The 22,779-nt window shown below is 44.2% G+C and overlaps 1 protein-coding gene across 2 annotated transcripts in view; it reads right to left on the reverse strand.

Moving 5' to 3' along the window:
• Window positions 1-4,637: 4,637 nt before the first annotated feature.
• The window catches only part of LOC146207092 (ferry endosomal RAB5 effector complex subunit 4-like), a 50,118-nt gene continuing 31,976 nt past the window's right edge, over window positions 4,638-22,779 (reverse strand). For both annotated transcript variants that reach the window (XM_084598618.1, XM_084598538.1), the window contains 2 exons: window positions 7,604-7,649; window positions 4,638-7,137 (listed from right to left, as the gene is read on the reverse strand). In XM_084598618.1, the coding sequence (XP_084454744.1) occupies window positions 7,038-7,137; window positions 7,604-7,649 (146 nt within the window). In that variant the 3' untranslated portion in view covers window positions 4,638-7,037. The remainder of the gene's footprint in view (window positions 7,138-7,603; window positions 7,650-22,779) is intronic.

Here is a 22,779-nt window from a genome sequence, read left to right on the forward strand (position 1 = left end):
GAGCAGTCTGACTGCGGTAATTTTAATCAAGGTCTGCAGCTTCATGGGGGTCTCATTCTAACATGCAAGTTCCAAGCTGGTTGAAACATCCTTCAAGATTTTATGGCTTAGCAAGTTACATTGCTCGTGCATATATTCGTGATAAGAGTAAATGGAAATCAAACACAGTTTGTTTTAAGCACTTGCAATATCACTGGAGGGCTTAAGATTAGAGTTTAAAATCGGTAAGTGCAACTTTACTGTATTGTCGCACCAACGCTCGGTGACTGTCGCAAAGAAGATGAGCGTATATCGAAAGGCGCGTGCTAACAAAAAAGACTACGCAAGAGACAGCCTTGCTAGTTGAACGTTCGACAGGAACACAGACCTGAGATTGAACATACCCTTACATAACAAAACACTGGGCTACACAGCCCAGCGGTATGCCTGACCAACATATGTATATCACCATCGCTGTCAAACCCTCAACAACCCATTTTGTTGACCTTGTCAAGCATGGCTGCTGCTTTAGTTTATGGCCTGTGTCTGATTTTGGAACATATGCTGCTGTAGTCAACCCTTGCATGGCATGCATGCCACTGTACTGCAAGTTCATTATTAATATAAACAGCGCCAACACGAAGACAAGGGACAAGAAACAAGAAGCCACAGTACAGCGCATGTACTGTGGCTTCTTGTTTCTTGTCCCTTGTCTTCGTGTTGGCGCTGTTTATATTAATAATGAATAAGTACCAACTCGCCCAACAAAGTATTTTGTACTGCAAGTGTTTGACATTTGAGGTAAGTCCTAGTGCAAAATCATTTCTAGCCCAGCACAAAGAAGTTTACCAGATTCCATCTGCCTATTAAGCAACTGTTACCATGACAGCTGAGCCTAGCTTTGCTTATACATAGTTATACCCCGCCACTCGGCATGAAAAATGATAAGCACCGAATGCCTGAAACTGCTTTATTTTCATGGTCAGTGCTACACGAAGATATTTAATGTCATTGATGATAGAGCATTTGCATAAATAAGTTGCAACAAATATAAATTTCTATTCATGGAAATTACTTTGTGTTGGAAAAATATAAAGGTTATTTTTTGGCAAATGGTGCTCATTCTTGGCAAACAGACTAGGTACAAGCACTCTCCAACAAGGGCCGCTTGTGGTCACATTCCTTCATAGTAATGTTGCAACAAAAGTTGAAAGCAATGACTTGTATAGATTCTGATTTAAACGAGGTATTATGAACATGTTTTTTAGTAAAAGTGACTTTTATATGCAAAACGTATGCTAGATCAGCACTAGGCACGAGAATACCCATTCCACTGTCGAATGCCGGTCGAATTATGTTGCGAATGGCATTAGGAGGAATGCAATTAGTATTCATGTGTGTAGCTCAATGTGAATGGCATTTGGAACTTCTGTCATTTTTCGTGCCCATGTGACAGGGGTGCTGTGACTTGCCATGAGTGACCGATTTCCACGACCACGGTCAGTTAGTTAAACCTGTTTGAAGCATATTGGCATAATTACACCTCCCTAAGCCTAACTGAATGTGTGATGCCTATTTAAGTCCAACAGGCATAGCCAAGCCTAAAAGCCTTCAAGGTCACATTACTGTAGAAATGTTGCTGTCTGAACGTGCATTGGCCCTAATTACACTTTTCTAGGCATACGAGTGAAAAGTTTTAACACTGCAAAACAAACCACACCCTTGTCTATCATAACTCACACCTTTAAAAGATGCCTTTGGGTACTAATGTGGCTTTTTATTGAGTACAGCAAGCAGCGTTGCACCCATTAAATGTGTGAATAAGTACCTCAGTGCACCCTATTTTGGAGGGTGTGACTTAGACATGAAGTGCACCTTTAAGGGTGTGAATTTTTTTGCAGTGAAGGAAGTTGCATTGGGCTTTGCTAAACCCAATAGGCCTAGCAGGCTACTTAATGCAAAAGCACTTTCAGCTTATGCTTGTAAAACTTCCACTCAGCTGTGGCTAAAGCACACATTTTTTGCAATTTGCCCAGGTTGCACTAGATAAAAAAAACACCATTGTGCTTCACTCAATATCATTTGTATAGAAGGTGACCTTGCATGAGATGAACACCAGAGTCTGGACCTGCAAGGGACCTAGCTTTGGTAAACGAGCTCGCCCTACAATAAAGCTTGTTATATTCATGGTGGCGTATATGCCGGGACTCGGCCTGGAGCTATGCAGTCAAACACCTGCTACCATGATGCAGTCATCCAACCAGCCGCTTCTTCACAGTCACCCGCAAGCTGCCCCGGTGCAGTTCGTCAACGGGATCCCGCCATTTTTAGTGGCACGAACTACCACAGTGTGGAGGACTGTCTGTCCTCCTACGACCAGGTGAGCACTTGCAACTGGTGGGACGACAGCATGAAGCTCATGAATGTTATCTTCTACTTTACCAATATAGTGAACCTTTGGTTCAAAAACCACGAACACTGCTTCGCGACTTGGTCCGCTTTCAAGACCGCCTTCACTGACATCTTCGGGCGTCCAGCCGTGTGTAAACTTCACGCTGAGCAGTGTCTAGGTTGGTGAAAGCTTCACCAGCTACTTTGAAGACGTTCTCGATCTATGTTATACTTTATCTAAACTTTTCAGAAACAGTTGGCACAAGTTTGAACGCCTTCATTTTCTATTTAATTGTTCCTTTAATCGGTCCTGCATGTTAAAATATTTGTGGAGTATGAAGGATTGCAGAGGTGGAATGAGTATATGCCTCAATGGCAGTTCTTCAGTAGGAGAAAATACAAATGAGCCTAATTTGAACTGCTTTCAGTATCTTGCCTTCAATATGACATCAAGATACACAGTGTTTGAGTGCCATGCCACAGTAACAAGTGTGCCACTCTGTTGAAACAAAAAAGAACCAGTGGCAACAATATGCACAACATATGCACCACTCCGACTTTGCTGTTAAGCCGCACTTGAATTAGCCTGCATATGCAAATGCTGTAAACAAAAGAAAAAAAAAACTGCATATAAGCCATAGCCAAATAAATAAAAGAAATGAAGTGGCAAATACCCTGCAAAGGAGGTCCTCTACCCAATGGAGTCGAATGGTTCTTATGGCACGATTATTCCCCAGTATGAAATTGCAGGTGCCTACTCCGTGAGATAAGAATAACTGCCACACTGTAATAATCTGTCAATGCTATCTGCAGGAGGGCTTCCTTCGAAGAGAATCTGCCATTGCAGCATAGAGTTGTGTCTATACCATGACCACGTCACTTGTAGAACTAGTACGTAAAATCTCTGCTCTTCTTAGCAGTGCATACTACTCCTGGCTGCTGTATGTTAAGGAGCACAGCATGGTACATTGCTTATTGTGCTGATTTCTAAGTCCAGGTACACATGGTGTGCCTGAGTTATTTCAAAGCTTTGAAATGCATACACAAAAACTGGGTATGCACTGGTTATCAGTGAATCTTGCAATATAAGCAGTAAATTCGACAGCTCGACCTCGGAGGCATGCTTTTGAGACTGAAATAGCTTGGGAAATAAAGGCAAACAATAAAACCCGAAGTTACAGGACACTCTCTTACAAGTTTAATAAAGGCAACTTGACAAGTGCAGTCCCATTTTGCCTTTCATAGATGACTGCATTTTTTTCTTTCATAGTAGACATCTTTAGTAAAAAATTATTATAGTAAAGAGCATCTAGACAGAGTGACATTTCCCAAGGAATAGTGTCGTGGCACCTAGGTCGCCAAAGATCGTGAAGCCAATGTTCGGAGGCAAATGGCTATAAAATAATAAATAGCACTCCTGAAGATGGCTGCTAAGGTAGAAAGAAGGCAGCACAGATTGCTGTGAGGAGTAAGGATGTAAGAAAAAAAATAATGGTGTTCACGACGGACGAGGGAGAGGCAGCAAGAGGTGCAGCAGCGCTGCTTAGGTGGCCTCAACTGCTGCCTCTTATATGATGTCTTGAAGCACAATGCTATGTTCATGCAAAATTGATTTTTACATCTGATCAAACTTGTGTCATATTCATAGTTAATGCATAACTGAAAAAAAATATTGCATAAAGGGATCACACAGCAAGGATGTGCTTATTCTGCTTGCGGTGGTGCTATCCGTTCCTTGTGGCTCCGTGGGTGTGAACTTGCACCATCTGAACTCTATTCCTCATTACAGTGTGCTACTACTAATGACGGGCGTGTTCCATTGCACATCTATGTGGCATCAGTTTCCCTGCACAGGAACTTTGCTCAATGTTGTTTTTGCGTGCCTCTTCCAGTTTTCTGGTGTTCGTCAAGTTTATCTGGGCAATGTGTCAAGTTTCTTTGATTAAACTTCAGATGTAAATCGGCAAGGGCTTTACCTTCACGGCTTGGACTTTTTTTCTTCACTCTTTGAATGCATATCGACTGGCCAAACTTTCAACTCTACTGAACAAAGAACTATCTTCAAAAGGGAGACTGCTACAAATTGCAAATAGCATGGACGGATGCATGACAGGTCATGCAAGCTTGAGAGCAGGTATGCCAAAAAATTAACCTACTGTGTGTGTGAAGAAAATGTCTATACTGTGCCACTGTTTAGTGCACTATGGTAACAAAGAGAAATGGCGCGTTCTTTGCAAAACATACTAATTCAGAACACCAGAAAGTCATTCACAATTTCTGCTTGCAACTTCTACAAGCAACCTGTAATTTCTTGTCCAAGTTTAGGTTTTAAACATTAACAATTCCATCTGCACGTATAGAAAGACAGTTGCTTTGTTTACTTCCAAATCTAACAACAACAACAAAAAAAGCCACACAAAAGGCATCTCCCATAAATAAAGTTCAACTGCATTACCTTAAAGAATGCGAGCAGCATCAGTGCAGCATTAGCAATGCAAACCACAGCAGACTAGACTGGCTTGAAACTGCAGGATGCCAATCACAACAGTGCACTGTGGTAGCACTTGCAACTTGTCAGTTATAGGAGAAAAGACAACAATAGACTATGCACACATCACTGCCAATATATTGCTCACTGCACAGTGTGTGAAGAAAACAAGAAGAAAAGCTCACAAAAGAAGTCAATACATAATTAGCAACCGAATAATGAACCTTAATCAAAACACTGCGCCACCTGAATTGGTATGCAGCTGTGGATAATTGAAAAGTGGCTTACAAACCTGCACTTCATAATGCAGATTCTTCATCAAATAACTCTGAATGACGACGGGGCACAAAAAGTGGTTCTACAAGATGGAATGTTATGAAATTTACAAGGCATTAATTTTAGTGGCTCTATTGAGGGTGGGGTCTTTGGTCTGCATATATACAAGTAGACACGCACAAAATATTCCATAGCCACGGTTATAATTACCAGATTTTCCAGCCCATTAGTTGCACCTGCATATAAAGAAAATCTCCTTCTGTATGGCTGCATTTTCAGATAAGAGGTTATTGTAGTGCCGAGGCAGTGAACAGAAACTGCATCTACCTATCCAGATCGTTATCAAAGATGTACAGTGCACACAATTTTTAACACATGCCGTTTTTAAGATTAGTAGGAAGGCAACTTGTGGGCAGACTCATGTCACTGGCATGTTCTCAGTGCACTGCCTCAAATGCAACACATGATGGTTCATGTAACATTGACCAACCAGGTTGCAAACAATGAAAATGGTAACCTTGTATTGGAGGCTGCCACAACTTGTGCAATGTAACTCTCTCCTTGGTACCTCTCAAGGCGTGCAGATTTCCTTGGGAACCCTGCCCCAGCTTTCCTCTTTGTAATGGGACCAAAATCACACGGTTAATCTCACACAGCATGTTTTCTAGCTGCGTTCTTTCTTCATCCCTTTCTCACAGAAGGCCACCTTGACTGCACAGACAGTCATCACTTAGTGGGACTCGAGGGACATCACAGTGGAGGGCATCCGATTAATTTTGGCCATCTGGGGATCTTTGCATTGAGATCGCACAGCACATGTGTGCCTCCATCCACCCTAAACACCACAGTGGGAAGCATCCATTAATTAAGTGAATCTAGGAATATCATTATAAGAGGCATGTTGCATGTTAGGAGGCAAACCAAGGCATGCAGGGTTCCCCGTCTGAAAGCGCTTTTCAATGCTAGAACTGAGAATCCCTGCCCTAAGGAAATGCATGCAGGCCACATCACTTCAGTTCTGCTTTTAGAACAACTGGAACAACACATCTTACAGCTGGAAAATGTGATACTTAGTAACCCGCACACATGGCCTTTATTCACATCCCACAGAGAATGCAAAATGAATTCAGAAATAAAACTATGTCTCGCACCATTACTGTCTATGCTTGCGCAAGCAGCAAACACAAACAAGTCACTACCAGTTTACAGTGTGGATATTGGGCTGTTATATACACACACGCAACAGTCAGAATTGCCACACATGTTTGGAGACTGCAAGCTGTGCACTGAGCACAAATTTAGTAATACTTATTCTCCATACTTTTCAAGGTTGATAAATGCAAAAGCAGATGCTGTCAGTCCTTCTAAGCACACAATCCATGTATTCTGAAGCCGCAAGGGCCCATCATCAAATCTGCATATTCGCTCATAGCGACACCAGTCAAATCCACAAATGTCCAATGACTAGCCACAGAAGTGCCTAAAACATAAAAACTGCAAAGAGAAAGAACTGCATTTTCACAGTGTGCATAAGACGGAAAGAGGGGAAAAAAATGTCTACACCTAGTGCAAGGAGATAACACTACCACAGCCTTCTTTCTCAGCAGCACGTGCTACACAAATGAGCAAGTTAAGGTGTGCATATTGCTGGCTTGTTGCACATATACATCTAATGTTTACCAGCGCCAAAAGATGGCCAACCATCAGCAGCTACCAGCAGCTAGATGTGGTACTATAACCAGGGTGGACCATAAATCACATGCACATAAGCATGCGTGCACCATAGAAGGAACTCTGCACTAGAGGCAACGGTGCAGCTACTAGCTACCAGAGAGAAAGGGCATAATGATGCCCTAAAGTAACTGGAAAGGAATGCGCCGCTTTCTGCAGCGCTGCTGGCCATTCACTTCATCTTCATCACTACTTTGCCCAATCTTTTCCCAGTGAGGTTTTGGAGGACATCGGGCACAGCCTCGAAAGGAACCGTGTGGTGGACATGCGGCCTGCAAAGAGGCAAAAACAACACTGCAGACTGCTTTCTACACGGACCGGTACAATGACAGCAGAACAGAGCACACACCACCACATTAAATTTCACCATGCCCTTCAGCACCACACAAGTACCACAAAAAGGGGCAGCTCTGGAATAGGCCAGCAGCGGACACAGATGAGAAAATAAAGCAGCACTGTATTGCTAAGCCCTTTCTTTCTCTGTCACAGCGGGTTGGGTCAGAGCAGCTTACTTAAAAGTTGGCATTGTCAACACCCTCTTAGCTACTACAAAATGAAAATGCAAGGAGAATAGGCATTTTTATCTATCTTCACAGCATTAAAGAAAAATAGGGTGATGCATTCTCTTGGCACGATGTGCTACTGTAAGCGTGTAAGCTTTACACACTGCCAAGCACATCAATGAGACAGTATCCAATAAGGAAAGGAGCATCATGAACAATGCCAATGCATAGGTACCTGATCACTCCACTTGAAACTTTCTCCATTATGTCCATCAGGATGTCTGTATCAAAATGTAAAGGAGGCAATAGCTGGAAAAGCATTGCTGCTCCGCAAAGTAAAAGGTTCAAAGAGACCAACTAGACTAGAGTGGAGGCACTCATGTGAATATGCAGCTCTCCTATCTCATCATCTTTGAGGGTATGATGCGATGGCCTCCAACCGACCAGCATAACCCAGGAGTAGCACTGGCAGGTTGATTCTTCATATCATGTGGTAAGTTGCACAAACTATCTAAGACTCAGCTGCAAACTACTACCTGCCAGCGCCATGCCCGTGATACTTACAATACCAATGCCAGATTTTCGGCATAATGTTCCCTTTAACGCTATGGCATTAAAATGTTGCTCCCCTGTGCAGTCAATTTCCATACAATTACTTCGTTAAGCCAAGCCAAAAGCCTAGCAATGGCTTGACGAAGGGCTGCACCACCATACAAAAACTTGGAAACTTTGGCGCAGCAGATAACTATACAAAATTATACAGCAACATGGCAAAACAGCGCTTCCAAATAGTGTTGAATAAAGAACATACACTAAGTATGAAAAGTATTTTTTACAGAAATACAGTTTCAGTCGGGTTATTAAAAACAAATGCAATCTGCACACTGTAATCTATCAATAAATGTTTTTTTTCACAACAGACGTTATGGAATGCCTTAGATGGCTCCGAGTGTTCACTGCCGACTAATCTATTTCAGACAGAATTGCCTGACAATGTTACTTGACAAATTTATACTCATGTGACTTGTAACCCGCCCCAGCTGTCTCTCCAAAGAAAGAGACAGCAGTATTTGTTTTGTAAATAAATTTCCGAGAACACTACAGAATCTGCACTGGAGAAATGTGTAAGCCTGAGCGTTGCTGTGTTGTCTGAGAGATGTGACTGCGAGATTCCACGAGTGACAGATACTGCGCATTTCCTTCCTGTAAACCAATTATAGAACGCCAATGAACTACGATGTGTTCAACGCTGGTTGTGTTCGACAAGGGGTGCGCAGTGTACCTTGTGCAGCAGCAACGCTCAAGCTTTCACATTTCTCCACTGCAGATTTTGCAGCGCTCTTGAAACTTTACAGACTGCGGTTGGTTGATTACCTCTCTTTACACACTTTCTAACCATTCCACCCATTTGTGATGCAAATCATGTCCTTTCCAGCTCGCAAACATTCAAACGTTTCAAATTTCCCACCAGCTGAAGATGAGTATCACGTGACCCTATTTAGATGTCACCATTACCCCTCCCACCTATTTCGATGTCAGATTGACTTAAATGTATACCTAGTTAACCCACATGCTCCAAATTTTTTACCCAGTGAAATTGTTTTCATCTTATACCTCCTTTTCTTATAACTTCTTTCATTCAGACGTAATCGTGCGAACATACTCGTGATGACACGAACCTGCTGACATACCCATTTAATGCTTACGCATTAATAAATAACAAAAGGTTGGGGCTGACCAAAACAGTGAGCCTCTACACTTCGCAATGGTAGAAATGTAATTATGCCGCACAGGTGCATACACAGCATATTACTTGGTTGCCTTTGCGCATAAGCGCCATAAAACTATGGCTATGATGCGCCAAACACAAGGTTAGATGATTTGTTATGCGAAATGCTTAGAGTTATGGTATTCATATTTGATTTAAAACATTGGTTTTCTTGAGAAATGTACAAACAAGAGAAAAATCGACAAATGTTTGTTTGCCTAAAAGCAACGCAGGATGAAATGGAAAGTGTTCATTATAAAATACAGTGAAAGATTTTCTTAAAATCATCGTCACGGGCATGAGATTAAAATGCGATCGATTGTGAGCTCATTACCGCACATTTCAAACACTTGCTTGTCTTTTTTTGTCAAGAGAAAATTATGAGTGATGTGCGTGTGTCCTATGCATAGATGACATAAAATTACTTCGATAAAATATTCTTGGTGTCGGCACAATTTCTATATTTCCATTCCCCTAAAAAGAGCTTTACAGAATGCAGCTTGTTGTTTCCTTCATTTGCCCAAGCAGCTTGCCACCTAGTTCTTAGAACAAACAGCTTATTGCACTGCATGGCCAGAAATGGGGGGTTATGCTGCAATGCATCACAAGGTGGCACTGCAGCTTCTTATAACATGTACGGACAAACAAACAAACAAACAAACAAAACAAACAAATAAGCAAACAAACAAACCTGTTCCAGTGTACAGCTGGAAACTGCAAGCCCAACGCAGGTGCAAGGTGTACCAATTGTACTATTAAAGTTTTTCTTCTTTCATATGTATGACCTTTCTCCTAGCCATTTCTGTCATTGGTAACCACAAGGTTTGGTTTGGTGTATAGGGTTTACAGCTCCAAAGCTACTCAGGCTATCAAGGATGCCATAGTGGAGGGCTCCGGAAGAATTTCGATCACGAGGGATTCATTAACATGCTCTGACATAGCACACTACACGCACGCCTTGCAAGACTAACTGTGGAAACTTGGAGGGCTCTGTAAAATGACCCAGCCAGAAAAGGAATGTGGATGCAGAATAACGCACCAGCAACCTATCGTTAAATGCAGATTGGATCTACCTTGTGGAAACCCGTACATCAGCCAGATTGGTTGAAGTCTTAATGAAAAACCATACAAGCACCAATACAGTGTAAGTAATGTTACATGGTAGTTTCTCAAGCATTGCTGCCACTGCAAACACAAGCCTGCCTGCCAAGACAACTGTCCCAGCTACAAGATCTTGTCCACAAACCAAAGCAAAAAAAGAACCCAAGGAAAATCATCAGCATCCAGCACGGCGAAAATGTGCCAAGATGGACGAGAAGCGACGAAGGTGACTTTCAAACGAGGGCGAGAAAACAATCACGTCATCCAAGTAGCATAAACAAGTAGTCCACTACTTGAAGCCGTGGAGTAAGGAATCCATCATCCGTTCAAATGTGGCAGGGTCATTACAAAGTCCAAAAGGCATTGCCTTAAATTGGTAAAGTCCGTCGGGAGTGACAAAAGCAATACTACGGAGGTTGATGAAGGAAAAGTAGTAAGCTTCATGTAAATAATCTAAGGCATCGTCTATTCGTGGAAGCAGGTAGAAGTCCTTCTTTGTGATCTTGTTCAGATGTCGATAGTCGATGCAAAATTGCCAACTGTTTTTTTTTTTTTAACGAGCATGACAGGAGGTGCCCAGGGGCTGTTTGAAGAATTGATGACACTGTTGGCCGCCCTGTCGATCTCTTGCTGGATGACTTTGAGCTCTGAAAGGGACACACGATAAGGCCTCCGATGTATAGATATTGCATCACCGGCGTCAATACAGTGAGTCACAACTGATGTTTGATGCAGACAACTGCTGGCAAAGTAAAAAAATATCGGTAAAGGACAACAAACCGTTGTGAAGATTCCGAGAGTGCTCAGGGCTGACGTTGAAGGCAATCATCACGGAAATAGGTTCTGTAATGGAGGTGGGGAATTCGTGTGTTTGAGAGACAGTTGAACGGGGGCCAGGAGTGAGAGCAGAGACAGTGCAGTCTGTGAGAGGGGAGAAGGTAGCAAGGGATATTCCTTTTAGGAGAACTTGGGGCAACAGACTGAAGTTCAGGACAGGAAGGTAAATGCTATTCTGGGTGGCGTGCACAATGAGATGCGGAAGAACGACATTGCAGTGAAGAAAGACCTCGGTGATGGGGCAAGCAACATAGTCACCGTCAGGCACTGGCGGGAAAGGTGACAGAGGTAGGTAAACAGTAGAGTCGGGGGGGCAGGCGAGCAAACTAGGTGGAGTGAAGGCGAGGTGTAGAGTGAGGGCGATCTCAGCAGACAGGAAGGTCCAGTCATTGGAGGCCACTGGAGCAGTCGATAAGGGCAGGGTGGGCCGCTGTCAAAAGCAAGGATCATATTGTGATGGTACTGGTTGAGGACAGCAAACAAAACAAGGATGTTTTACCAGCACTGTTGACTCGGGCAGTGCAGAGGCCAGTGACGGCAGCAGCACTACCATTGGCAACATGAACAGTGGGCAAAGTGGCTGGTGTCTGCACGTTTTTCAGGCGACAAAAAAAATGAGCTGAGGACCAAGACTTGGGCGCCAGTATCAAAGGGGGAGAGATAGGAAAACCATCCGCAAAGATATCAAGAATATTACAGGGCGAAGCAACGGGCAGCAGAGAATTTCCAGGTCGGGGTACCAATGCAGCGTCACCTCTAGGAGCTGTACTGCTTAGTTTCCCGTGAAGCGGCCGACAGAGGATAGTGAGGAACTGCAGCGAAGAAGAGGCGAATGGCAACAGCAGGGAAAGTGAGAAACAGTGGAGGCAATAGTCGGAGTAGCGGTAAATGTAGGGGAAAGGTCAGGGTGATGAGGATCAGCAGCTGCGGCTGTGGCGAGAGATGCGGCCTACATGCAAGCACGTGAAAGAGATCGGCCGATCGTCAGGGGTATGCCACTCATCAGGACTGCGGTATCGGTAACATTGTGTGAAGGTGTCGCGGGGCGTAATGGCAACGATTATGGAAGGGGCGGAGCTCGAACTCTGGTGTTCCACGGTGTGGCTGTGCCCAAGTTAGCAACCTCCTGGCGGACAACGGCCTGAATAAGAGATATTGTGGCAAGGTTGGATGTAGCAGGAGCAAGGGCTTCTAGTTCACGGCGCACAATGTAAGTCAAGTTCTGAGGGTTTGAAGGCTGCTTTAGTGTTGGCAGATCCCCGTATGTGGAGCTAACAGTAGTGTTGGGGAGCCGGTCAAAGGGGTGTGCAATGCGTTGGTGCTTGGCCTGCTCGAAGTGTCGACACATCTGCAGTCCCCACAGAGTAGAAGGTTACGGTTACCGGTCGCACACATTGCTAATAATTTTTCCAGTGCTAATAATGGCAAAATATGTCATTAATGAATTAAATATCTTGTTCTAGTCTCAGGCGGGTTTGCATGGATTTTAGTGATGCGAGCGTTCACCGCAAAAAAAAAAAAAAATCACAATAGTGTTGCCAGTGATTCTTCCGCCCCATTGCCTCTATCGGAATGTCACCCCACTGTATGGGTAGGGCTTCTGCCTTATTGAGATTGCATCACCAGTGCTGATTTTATGTGACATACGTGACTGCGGTGGCAAAAAAATTAGGTTTTTGGAAAAAGTTGAACACAGATGCGTAAGGTGCCAGAACTTCATACAAGTCTTGCTGGTCGGACGATGAAAGGGATTTGGTTATCATCCAGTTTATATACGTGCTGTAGTCAGCATCCACTTGCGGGTGAGGATCCGGAGACAAGGACCAAGTAGTAAGGAAGTCATAGTCGTCAAATGTAGCGAACTTGAGGCCTGATGGTAAACAAACAGGTTCCGACGAAATGTTCACAATCATCTACGACCTCGACGATGGCACGGACCACAGGTAAATTTTTCACTGTGGCGTTCATATCAGCTTCAACAAACACAGAGTGGGTGCCTGCTTGCTCGGCAGAGCTGTGAACCTGATATAAAGATACAGCAACGCCCTGCACTCTTCAAAGGGCACGCGGACAGCACGGTATCAGCCATGTCTGACAGACAACCTATTCTACAGCTACAGGTCCTGTTTTCCGTCCTGGTGCACTGCGGTTCTCAGCACGGTGGTGAATCTCAGCCCAACTGCTTCATCGGCTCCATTCCTGCGGCTTATCTTGTCCATGCGCCTTGCCCCGTCCCTGCGCTGCCAAAAGACACGGAGGCGCTGCTGGAAATAGCCAGTGCCTCTTGCATCGCGTGGCGAACCGCATCCTCATCGAGATGCTCCGCAGCGCCTGATATAAAGATACAGCAACGCCCTGCACTCCTCAAAGGGCAGGCGGACAGCACGGCTTCAGCCATGTCTGACAGACAACCTATTCTACAGCTACAGGTCCTGTTTTCCGTCCTGGTGCACTGCGGTTCTCAGCACGGTGGTGAATCTCAGCCCAACTGCTTCATCGGCACCATTCCTGCGGCTTATCTTGTTCATGCGCCTTGCTCCGTCCCTGCGGCTCGCCCTGTTCTTGCAGTTTGCCCCGTTCCACTACAGGCCTACACCCCTGCGCTGCCAAAAGACACGGAGGCGCTGCTGGAAATAGCCAGTGCCTCTTGCATCGCGTGGCGAACCGCATCATCATCGAGATGCTCCGCAGCGCCTGATATAAAGATACAGCAAAGCCCTGCGCTCTTCAGTGGGCACGCGGACAGCACGGCTTCAGCCATGTCTGACAGACAACCTATTCTACTGCTACAGGTCCTGCTTTCCATTCTGGTGCACTGTGGTTCTCAGCACGGTGGTGAATCTCAGCCCAACTGCTTCATCGGCCCCATTCCTGCGGCTTATCCTGTCCATGCGCCTTGCCCCGTCCCTGCGGCTCGCCCTGTTCCTGCAGTTTGCCCCGTTCCACTACAGGCCTACACCCCTGCGCTGCCAAAAGACACGGAGGCGCTGCTGAAAATAGCCGGTGCCTCTTGCATTGCGTGGCGAACCGCATCATCATCGACATGCTCCGCAGCGCCCGATATAAAGATACAGCAATGCCCTGCGCTCTTCAGTGGGCACGCGGACAGCACGGCTTCAGCCATGTCTGACAGACAACCTATTCTACTGCTACAGGTCCTGCTTTCCGTCCTGGTGCACTGTGGTTCTCAGCACGGTGGTGAATCTCAGCCCAACTGCTTCATCGGCACCATTCCTGCAGCTTATCCTGTCCATGCGCCTTGCCCCGTCCCTGCGGCTCGCCCTGTTCCTGCAGTTTGCCCCGTTCCACTACAGGCCTACACCCCTGCGCTGTCAAAAGACACGGAGGCGCTGCTGAAAATAGCCGGTGCCTCTTGCATCACGTGGCCTAACCGCATCATCGACATGCTCCGCAGCACCTGATATAGATACAGCAACGCCCTGCCTGCGCTCTTCAGTGGGCACGCGGACAACACAGCTTTAGCCATGTCTGACAGACAACCTATTCTACTGCTACAGGTGCGTAACTGTCTTTCTATACACGCACAAAAGCACAACAATCGCTCCTTGTTGCTGTTCCCGTGCCCACGGGTTTGCTTTGAAATATTGTCCGAGTGCCTAAACAATAGTTTTTTATTACTGATGTCAGGAGATTTTGAAGAAAATCCCGGCCCTCCCCTCTTAACACGCAGTGCTCAAAATAAAGGATCCGCTAGCGCAATTGAAAGCTCCGCGGACAAAGTAGAACCATGCGTGCCTATAACTAAAGCAACGACTTCCCAAAACGACGAGATACTGCACATCCTCAGGCTTCTGCAGGAGCAGTCGGCTTCAATGACCACCAGTAATCAGGAGCTAAAACAAAGCGTTGAAGAAATCCGTCAAGATCAGGAAAATATTGGACTGGTTCTCGGGGACATAGGCAGCAGGCTTGCGCACGCTGAACGAAAAGTAGAAGAAATAGACAATCTTAAAGAAAATATGGAACACATAATCAGCGATCTTCGCAAGCAAAATGAGTTTTTGCAAGTGCGTTTGAGCGAACTGGAGAAGTCGGCGCGATAACTTGTTATTCCACGGAATTGCGGATGAAAATGAGACATGGCAGCAGACCGAAGAGAAAGTGCTGAACCTGCTCGATAACGAGATAGCTTTATCGAACATTCAGCGAGCGTACAGAATCAGGCAACACAACCCTTCCAGAAACCGCCCCGTTATAGTGAAATTCATGAATTAAAAGACCAAAGAAAAAGTTTTGCACGCAAAAGCAAAGCGAAAAGATAACAATATTAGTATAACAGAAAATTTTTCCCCAGCCACATGCCAAGCCAGAAAGAGATTAATCGAATATGCTAAATCCCTACCCGTCTCGCCATTCTTCAAGCTCATGTACAATAAGCTAGTTATCGACAACAAGTGCTTTACATGCGATCCTATCACAGACAACATATCAGATTTAACCCACACTACGTCAAAGCAAACTGTCTCTCATGGCCGGTTACTAGTTCAGCGCAGTCGCCTTCTGAGCAGCAAAATGCATCGTCATCCGATTAACGTTTACAGAGGGGTAGTGGCTGCAGCTCCCCACCAACACACGTGTCTGTCTTGTTCACTAACATAAGAAGCGCAATCATAAAATGTACTGAACTTTTGTCTCTTGCTGACTCTTGTTCCGCTGATATTATAGTACTAACCGAGACATGGCTTCATGGGCACATTCGCGACAGTAAAATTCTTGACTCACCTAACAAATTTCAATTCTATCGATGCGATAGGAGCGCAAGGCAAGGTGGTGGCGTCCTCATAGCCGTTGACAAACACATCGAATCTTTCGCTCTTAACATCACTACGTTTTTGGAAATTGTATGGGTACATCTAAAAGTAACCCACCGTCATGTTATATTAGGAGCTTGTTATCGCGCTCCGAACTCATCACCGACATTTGTCTCGGAGCTTCACGACACCATTAACATTGTAACGACGCGATTCCCGAAAACACCTATATTTTTACTGAGTGATTTTAATTTTCCTGAAATTAACTGGCTGGATGGCGCTAATCCTATAAATTCCAGTTCCTCGACTTCTAAAGAATTTGTAGACTTGTGTTCGTGTTTTAACCTCGCGCAGATTGTCACACAACCAACACGCATAACAGGTACCACAGCTAATATACTGGATCCAGTTGTTTGTTCAAGCCCTGAATTATGCTCAGAAATAACATTCTTACCAGGTTTGAGTGATTATCTTGCATTAAATTTTCACATTACCATCTCCAAACAGAAAAGATCAAAGACTACTAAAACACTGCGTAATTACAATCGCGCTGATTTTAACCAAATCAACCACGAGCTTAGCCTCTTTCTAACGAAGCTCCTAGAAGGCTTTGAGCTACGCCCCGTTGAAGCTAACTGGACATTGTTCAAGAAAAAGGTTGCTGATCTTACTAACAGTTTCATTCCTATTCGAAATATCCCATTCGTATAACTCGCACAATAGGCGGCTATCTAACCGAAAGAAACGCTTATACCGGCTAGCTAAAACCTCACACAGCCAGTTTCGCTGGTCATCATATTGAGCCGCAACTGATGCTTATATTTCAGCCATTAAAAATGCAAAAAAAAAATGTTTCTCACAAAGGCTTTACCGGATATGCTGCTAGCAAATCCTAGAAAATTTTGGAAAGTTGTTAATACGGCGGATAGGTCTAAAATCACTCTAACAAGCTCCTACGACGAACCTATTCCTGACAGTGAATGCTCATCAATATTTAACAATGTTTTCTCCAGTTTCTTCAATAAATCCCTGTCTAACAACATGCCTTTTTGTCGCGCTTATAATTATCTGCCAATGTACTCTCACTATCAACCCCGATGGAATCGCCAAAATTATTGAAGGCCTGAAATCTTTTTCAGCTGCCAGAACTGACTGCATAAACTCAAAGTTTTTAAAAAGCACGAGAATATATTCCTCGATTATTCTGTCTAAAGTATTCCAGCAATCTCTTGAGCATAGTACAATGCCGGCAGACTGGAAAATAGGGAAAGTGATTCTAGTACATAAATCTGGAAACAAACATTCACCTAATAACTATCACCCTATTTCAATTACCAGTATCCCGTGTAAGATTCTCGAACATATCCTTTTTTCACACATAGTAAACTTTTTAGAATCTAACTCGTTTTTTCATCATGCACAACATGGTTTTCACAAGTCATATTCGTGCAAAACACAACTTGTCCTTTTTACCCACAGGCTGCATACAATTCTTGATCGTCATTCAACTGCACATTGCATCTTTTTAAATTTCGCTAAGGCGTTTGATAAGGTTTGCCACCGGCTTCTGCTACTAAAACTGCGCACAATAAGACTTGATACTAATGTACTGAAATGGCTTGAATCATTTCTAACAGAACGTCAGCAATTTGTAGCAGCTAATGGCACTAACTCAAGCTTACACCCCATCCTTTCTGGTGTTCCACAAGGGCCCTTACTCTTCTTAATATTCATTAATGACCTCCCTGATTCCGTTACCTCATCAATTCATCTATTTGCCGACGATTGTGTCCTTTTCCGTGAAATAATAACTGATGATGACTTACGCGCAATACAAATTGATATTAACAATATCTCTTCCTGGTGCAATGCATAGGAAATGACACTAAATGTTAACAAATGTAAATTCTCACGAGTGTCAAGGTCGACTGGCAACTTACCTGCATATCATCTTAACAACGTTGCTCTCGAATCAGTAACGTCATACAAGTATCTAGGCATTCACATCACATCTAACCTTAGCTGGAAAACTCACGTCGAATTTATTGTCAACAAAGCTAACCGCCTGTTAGGCTACTTAAAACGGAACTTTTACTCAGCCCCTGCTAACACTAAGCTTCTCTTCTACAAAACCATTGTTCGTTCGCAACTCGAATACGCATCGTCAGTTTGGGATCCATGCACTAATGATCTTACCAACCAGCTAGAAATGACTCAGAACAACAAAGCTCGCTTCATCTTCTCTAACTATCACCGCACTGTCAGCTTATCTGCGATGAAATCTAATCTCAACCTGTTAACTCTCACACCTCGTCGAAAGCTCGCACGTATATGCCTTTTTCATAAGATATTTTATCATGATGACCTACGCAATAAACTGCTCATTCAGTCTTCTTATATATCATCTCGCATAGACCACATTCACAAAGTGGGCATAACTGCATGCAATAGTAGAAGTTTCCTTGACTCATTCATACCCCGCACATCGAAAGACTGGAATCGCCTTCCCAGTCCTATTGCAACGATCACTAATTTTTCATTATTCCAGTCTGCCATGCGTAATGTCGACCATGCAAATTTTCGCTAGTACTGTATAACTTTTGCTTTAATTTTTCTGTGTTCACCTCGGAGTACCGTGCATTAAACATTTCCGCGAAAATACTGTTTACATATTGTTTAAGGATATCGTCTAATACATTTTTTGAGTCCGAAATAATACTTGGGCAATATTACGCAATTCGTAACTATGCTGACATCGTTTTTTACTTGTATACTTTCTTATGCTGTGCATTTTTTGTATTCTTGTACTCCACCCACTCCCCTCCGTAATGTTCTTACCTTGAGGGTAACAATAAATAAATAAATAAATATTGCAGCCATAGAAGGCAACAATATATCATTGGTGACATTCAATGCGCCGCAACTAGGGTTGGGTGTGTCCTCTACAAAGGCAGACAGAATATTGCGGCACAGAGAAATTTCACCTGCTGCGCAATCGACCGTTACTCCAAAATCGTGCAGAAAATCAATGCCGAGAATAACCTCTTCGGGCGCAGTGTCCCCGTCCGGGGACGTGAACTTCGCGCGCCCTGCTGTGTAAAAGTCGAAGCAAGAACGCAGTTTTGAATCGGCCAGAACACGCCCCCTGAGCCGCCTTAACGGACAAGTGGCGCCATCTTACGCGAAGTCAGCAAAATGCTGCCGGAAATACGCGGGAAACATGGATGCCACTACCTTCTATGGAGCTACAAGTAAGTGCTCCTTGTTTTCTTTCATTTTTCACTGTTGCAAATTTAGGCTGACCGAAGCGTTAGCATTTTTTTAATCAAAATAAGGTCGCATGAATGTGAAACAACCGCTGTCATCCTTGTTAGAAACGTATTAAGCCTTGCATGCACTTCCGAACGTTAGCGTCACCGTTTGGGGACATGGCGCCTCAAGTCCACCGTTCCCAAATGCTCCTTTTTGGAGTGTGCGGCCTCGCTCTCACACTAACATGAAGAATATTTCATCTTTTCAGGCATTTCCAAGCACGGCGTAGAAAGGAGGAGGTTGAATGACGACACTGCGGAAAATTATTTCGAAGAATTCAAAACGGCGACATTTCAGACGCAGATCTCTCCGATGACGAACACACCAAGGAAGATACCCAAAATACAGTAATGATGCCCGTTTTCTGTTTTTGAGGTTTGGAAATAATGTGGTGTTTTGTTTCAGATTTCTGCCACAAATAGCACTGCGCTGAGTGCAGGAGCATCGCCAGGAACTTCAAGCGCGCAGGACAAACAAGTGCCAGATGTGTCGTCGAAGAAGGTGACAACATTCAAATGGGTGGCCCAAGCTTTTCAACCTAACCACACTGACTGCACCTACCAGCCTCAAGGTGGATCAGTGACAGAGGACCCTATGACATACTTTACCCGGTATTTTTCATCCACACTTTTTCGTAACCTTGCAACTTTCACTAACATGTACGTGCTCCAAAAAGATGGAACTGTGCTGGGAACTTGTGAGGAAGAAATCAAAGTTTTCTGTGGAATCCTCATGCTCATGGGAGTTTTAAAATTTCCGCGGATTCGAATGTACTGGCAAGCCTCAACAAGAATTCCCGCAATAGCTGAAGCCATGACAGCAAAGCGATTTTTTAGAATAAGAGCCGTGCTACACATTACAGACTCAAACGCGCTGCGGGACTCAGCCAGCCAGGTCAAGTTTTAGAAAGTGTGCCCTGTAATAGAAGCCATCAGGTCACGGTGCTTGCAGCTGGAACCCAGTAGTATAGATGAGCAGATGGTTCCGTTCACAGGCCGTGTCCCTGCAAAACAGTTTGTGAAGGGAAAGCCGAACCCGGAAGGGGTGAAAGTGTTCGCCCGCTGCAGCGCCGATGGCTTAGCTCATGACTGAGCTGTACCAAGGTAAGGGAACAGGGATCAGTGCGCAGCATGCACATCTCAGACTTGGCGGATCAACTGTCATGCGTCTTGTCGAGACAATGCCAAAAAAAAAAGAACCTGAAGTGTTTCATGGATAATTATTTCTCCTCAGTGCCACTGTTCCTGGAGCTGAAAGAAATAGGCATTCTTGCCAGCGGTACAATTCGAGCCAACCGGTTGTTGAAGTGCTGCTTAAACAGTGACAAAGAAATGAAGAAAGAAGGTCGGGGAAGCATGGATGAGAAGGTTTCTGAGAAAGGAGACATTGCCATTGTGAGATGGCAAGATAATGGAGTCGTGAACATGGCATCCACACAAATTGGAATTGGCAACGTTGGAAAAGTCAAGCGATGGAGCGAGGCATAAAAAGGAACATATTGAAATTGTATGTCCAGAAGTGATTGTGCAGTACAACACGTACATGGGAGGGGTCGATAAACTCGACTTCTTGATGTCACTGTACCCACTTACAGCAAGAACTAGAAAGTGGCCGGTGAGGGTCATTTCTCACTTTCTCTCTTTTGCGCTGTGCAACAGCTGGATTGAATACCTGAGAGACGCCAGTGCAGAGGAACTTGCACAGAAAAGTACTTTGGACTTGATGGCCTTCCAAACAGACATTGCGAACAGCCTAATCGCGTTCAACAGAGCACCTCCAAAAAAGCGCGGTCGGTCGAGCAGCGAATACTCTGAGCCTGTTGCAAAGAAGGCTAGCCCGCATTCGCTACCGACTGCAACCATTAGGTATGATGGCTACAATCACTGGCCGGAGTATGTCAGCACACCGAACTCTCAGTGCTACCGCCAAGAGGGATGCACAGCAAAGTGCCGGATTCGCTGTCAAAAATGCCAAATTTTTTTGTGCGTGTCGGCTCAGAACAATTGCTTTTATCTTTTTCACGCCAAGTAGACACTAAAGAGTTGCTTATAAATAAAGCAGCAAATAATTAATCATATTTTCTGCCAGCTGTCACAAGAACACTATCGCAGGCTCTGTTAGTAGTGTGCATTGTTTTTTCTGTATTGAGGCGCTCTGTCCCCGCATGGGGACAGCACAAAATACATTGAAGGAATAAATGTTTTGCTTCAGTTTCTTCAAGACTCGTGATTTGAAGCGTGGAGGATTTGAAGCGTGGAGAACACAAAATGGTGCTCAAACATTTTTTGGCGCCTGAAGGCGATAACATTATGTGTGGCCCATGCTAAAACTGCAAACTCAACTCAAAATGTTTCCCCAGCAACAACAATGACGACTGACACGCAGCAGAGACCCACACGATGCAGAATGTTCTCCCCCAACACCGCGTAAACTGGCACTTCGGTCCCGAGCAAACATTACTATCGGTCCAAGGAAATTTTTAAAACACTCAATACAGACACTGTGGCACCAGTATGCATTAAAGCAAAACTATAATGCTAGAAAAACTTGACCCATCTCCACTCCCACAACGCAGAAGGATAGCCAGATTAAAATTTCTCTATCTCATTCGCCACAATTCATTCAACTTGGACACACAACAGTACAAAAAGAAGCCTATGTCTCGAACAGTCAGAAACAGCCATCAAGACCAAATCCAACCCATGTCAGCACAAATAGATACACATAAGCACTCGTTTTTTCCCAGTAAAATAGAGTGGAACTCACTGCAGCATGAACTAATACTATTAGCAAATACTATAAATAAACATGAATCCAGACTGACTAATCTTTTTGTTTAGTGGCTTGAAATAAGTAGTTAACAATTCAATGGTGGTATGTTTATTTTCAAAATGTACATTTGTTCCTGGTTGTAACATATTTGTTTTATTTTGCGGCTGTAGAAAAACGACATCCTGGTGAATTTCTCTTATTTCTTGCTTTGTAGTTGTGCCATTTCTTGCATATTCACCTTGCCTCACCTGCTCTGAGCAAAGCAGTACTGCTATTCTGTAATTTTATTGTAACCACCCTGTAACAGCCTCAGGCCAACAGTATTGTTACGTGGTGACAAGCAAGATAATAAAGAAATAATAAATGAGAGATAAGACACCGTGTTCTTTTTGTTGTTTTTTCCCCCTCATAATGTGCGCTTGCAAGCAACACTGGAGAAAGTATACTGAGTGGTAAATAATGCAATAATGCCATATTTCTTACCAAAAGTTGGTCACACATAGTATTTGTTGCAGATGACTAAGCTGACGACACATTCTGTTCATTAGTGGCGTCGCTAGGGTCCCTCGCACCCGGTGGCACGGCAAAAAAAGGTAGCTACCATACCTTAACTCCACGGTGTTATGCACGGACTCAAGAAATTTGCAGTGCAGTATGATATTGATGTTGTCTTCACAGCTAAAAACAGGATAGGAGGCTTGTGTGCCAGCTTTAAAAGGAGGATCAACAATACATCTGGTAATTGTCTTTAGTGCACAGTGTCACATAAGACAAGGCTCACCCCTTACAGAATGTGGTCGATGCGGGCAGAGAGGCAGGTGTCTTAATGTGCGCCGGACGGACCGCTAA

Source organism: Amblyomma maculatum, chromosome 1 (assembly GCF_055883805.1).
Source record: "Amblyomma maculatum isolate TAMU_Amacu chromosome 1, ASM5588380v1, whole genome shotgun sequence".
In the NCBI taxonomy this organism is placed as follows: Eukaryota; Metazoa; Arthropoda; class Arachnida; order Ixodida; family Ixodidae; genus Amblyomma; species Amblyomma maculatum.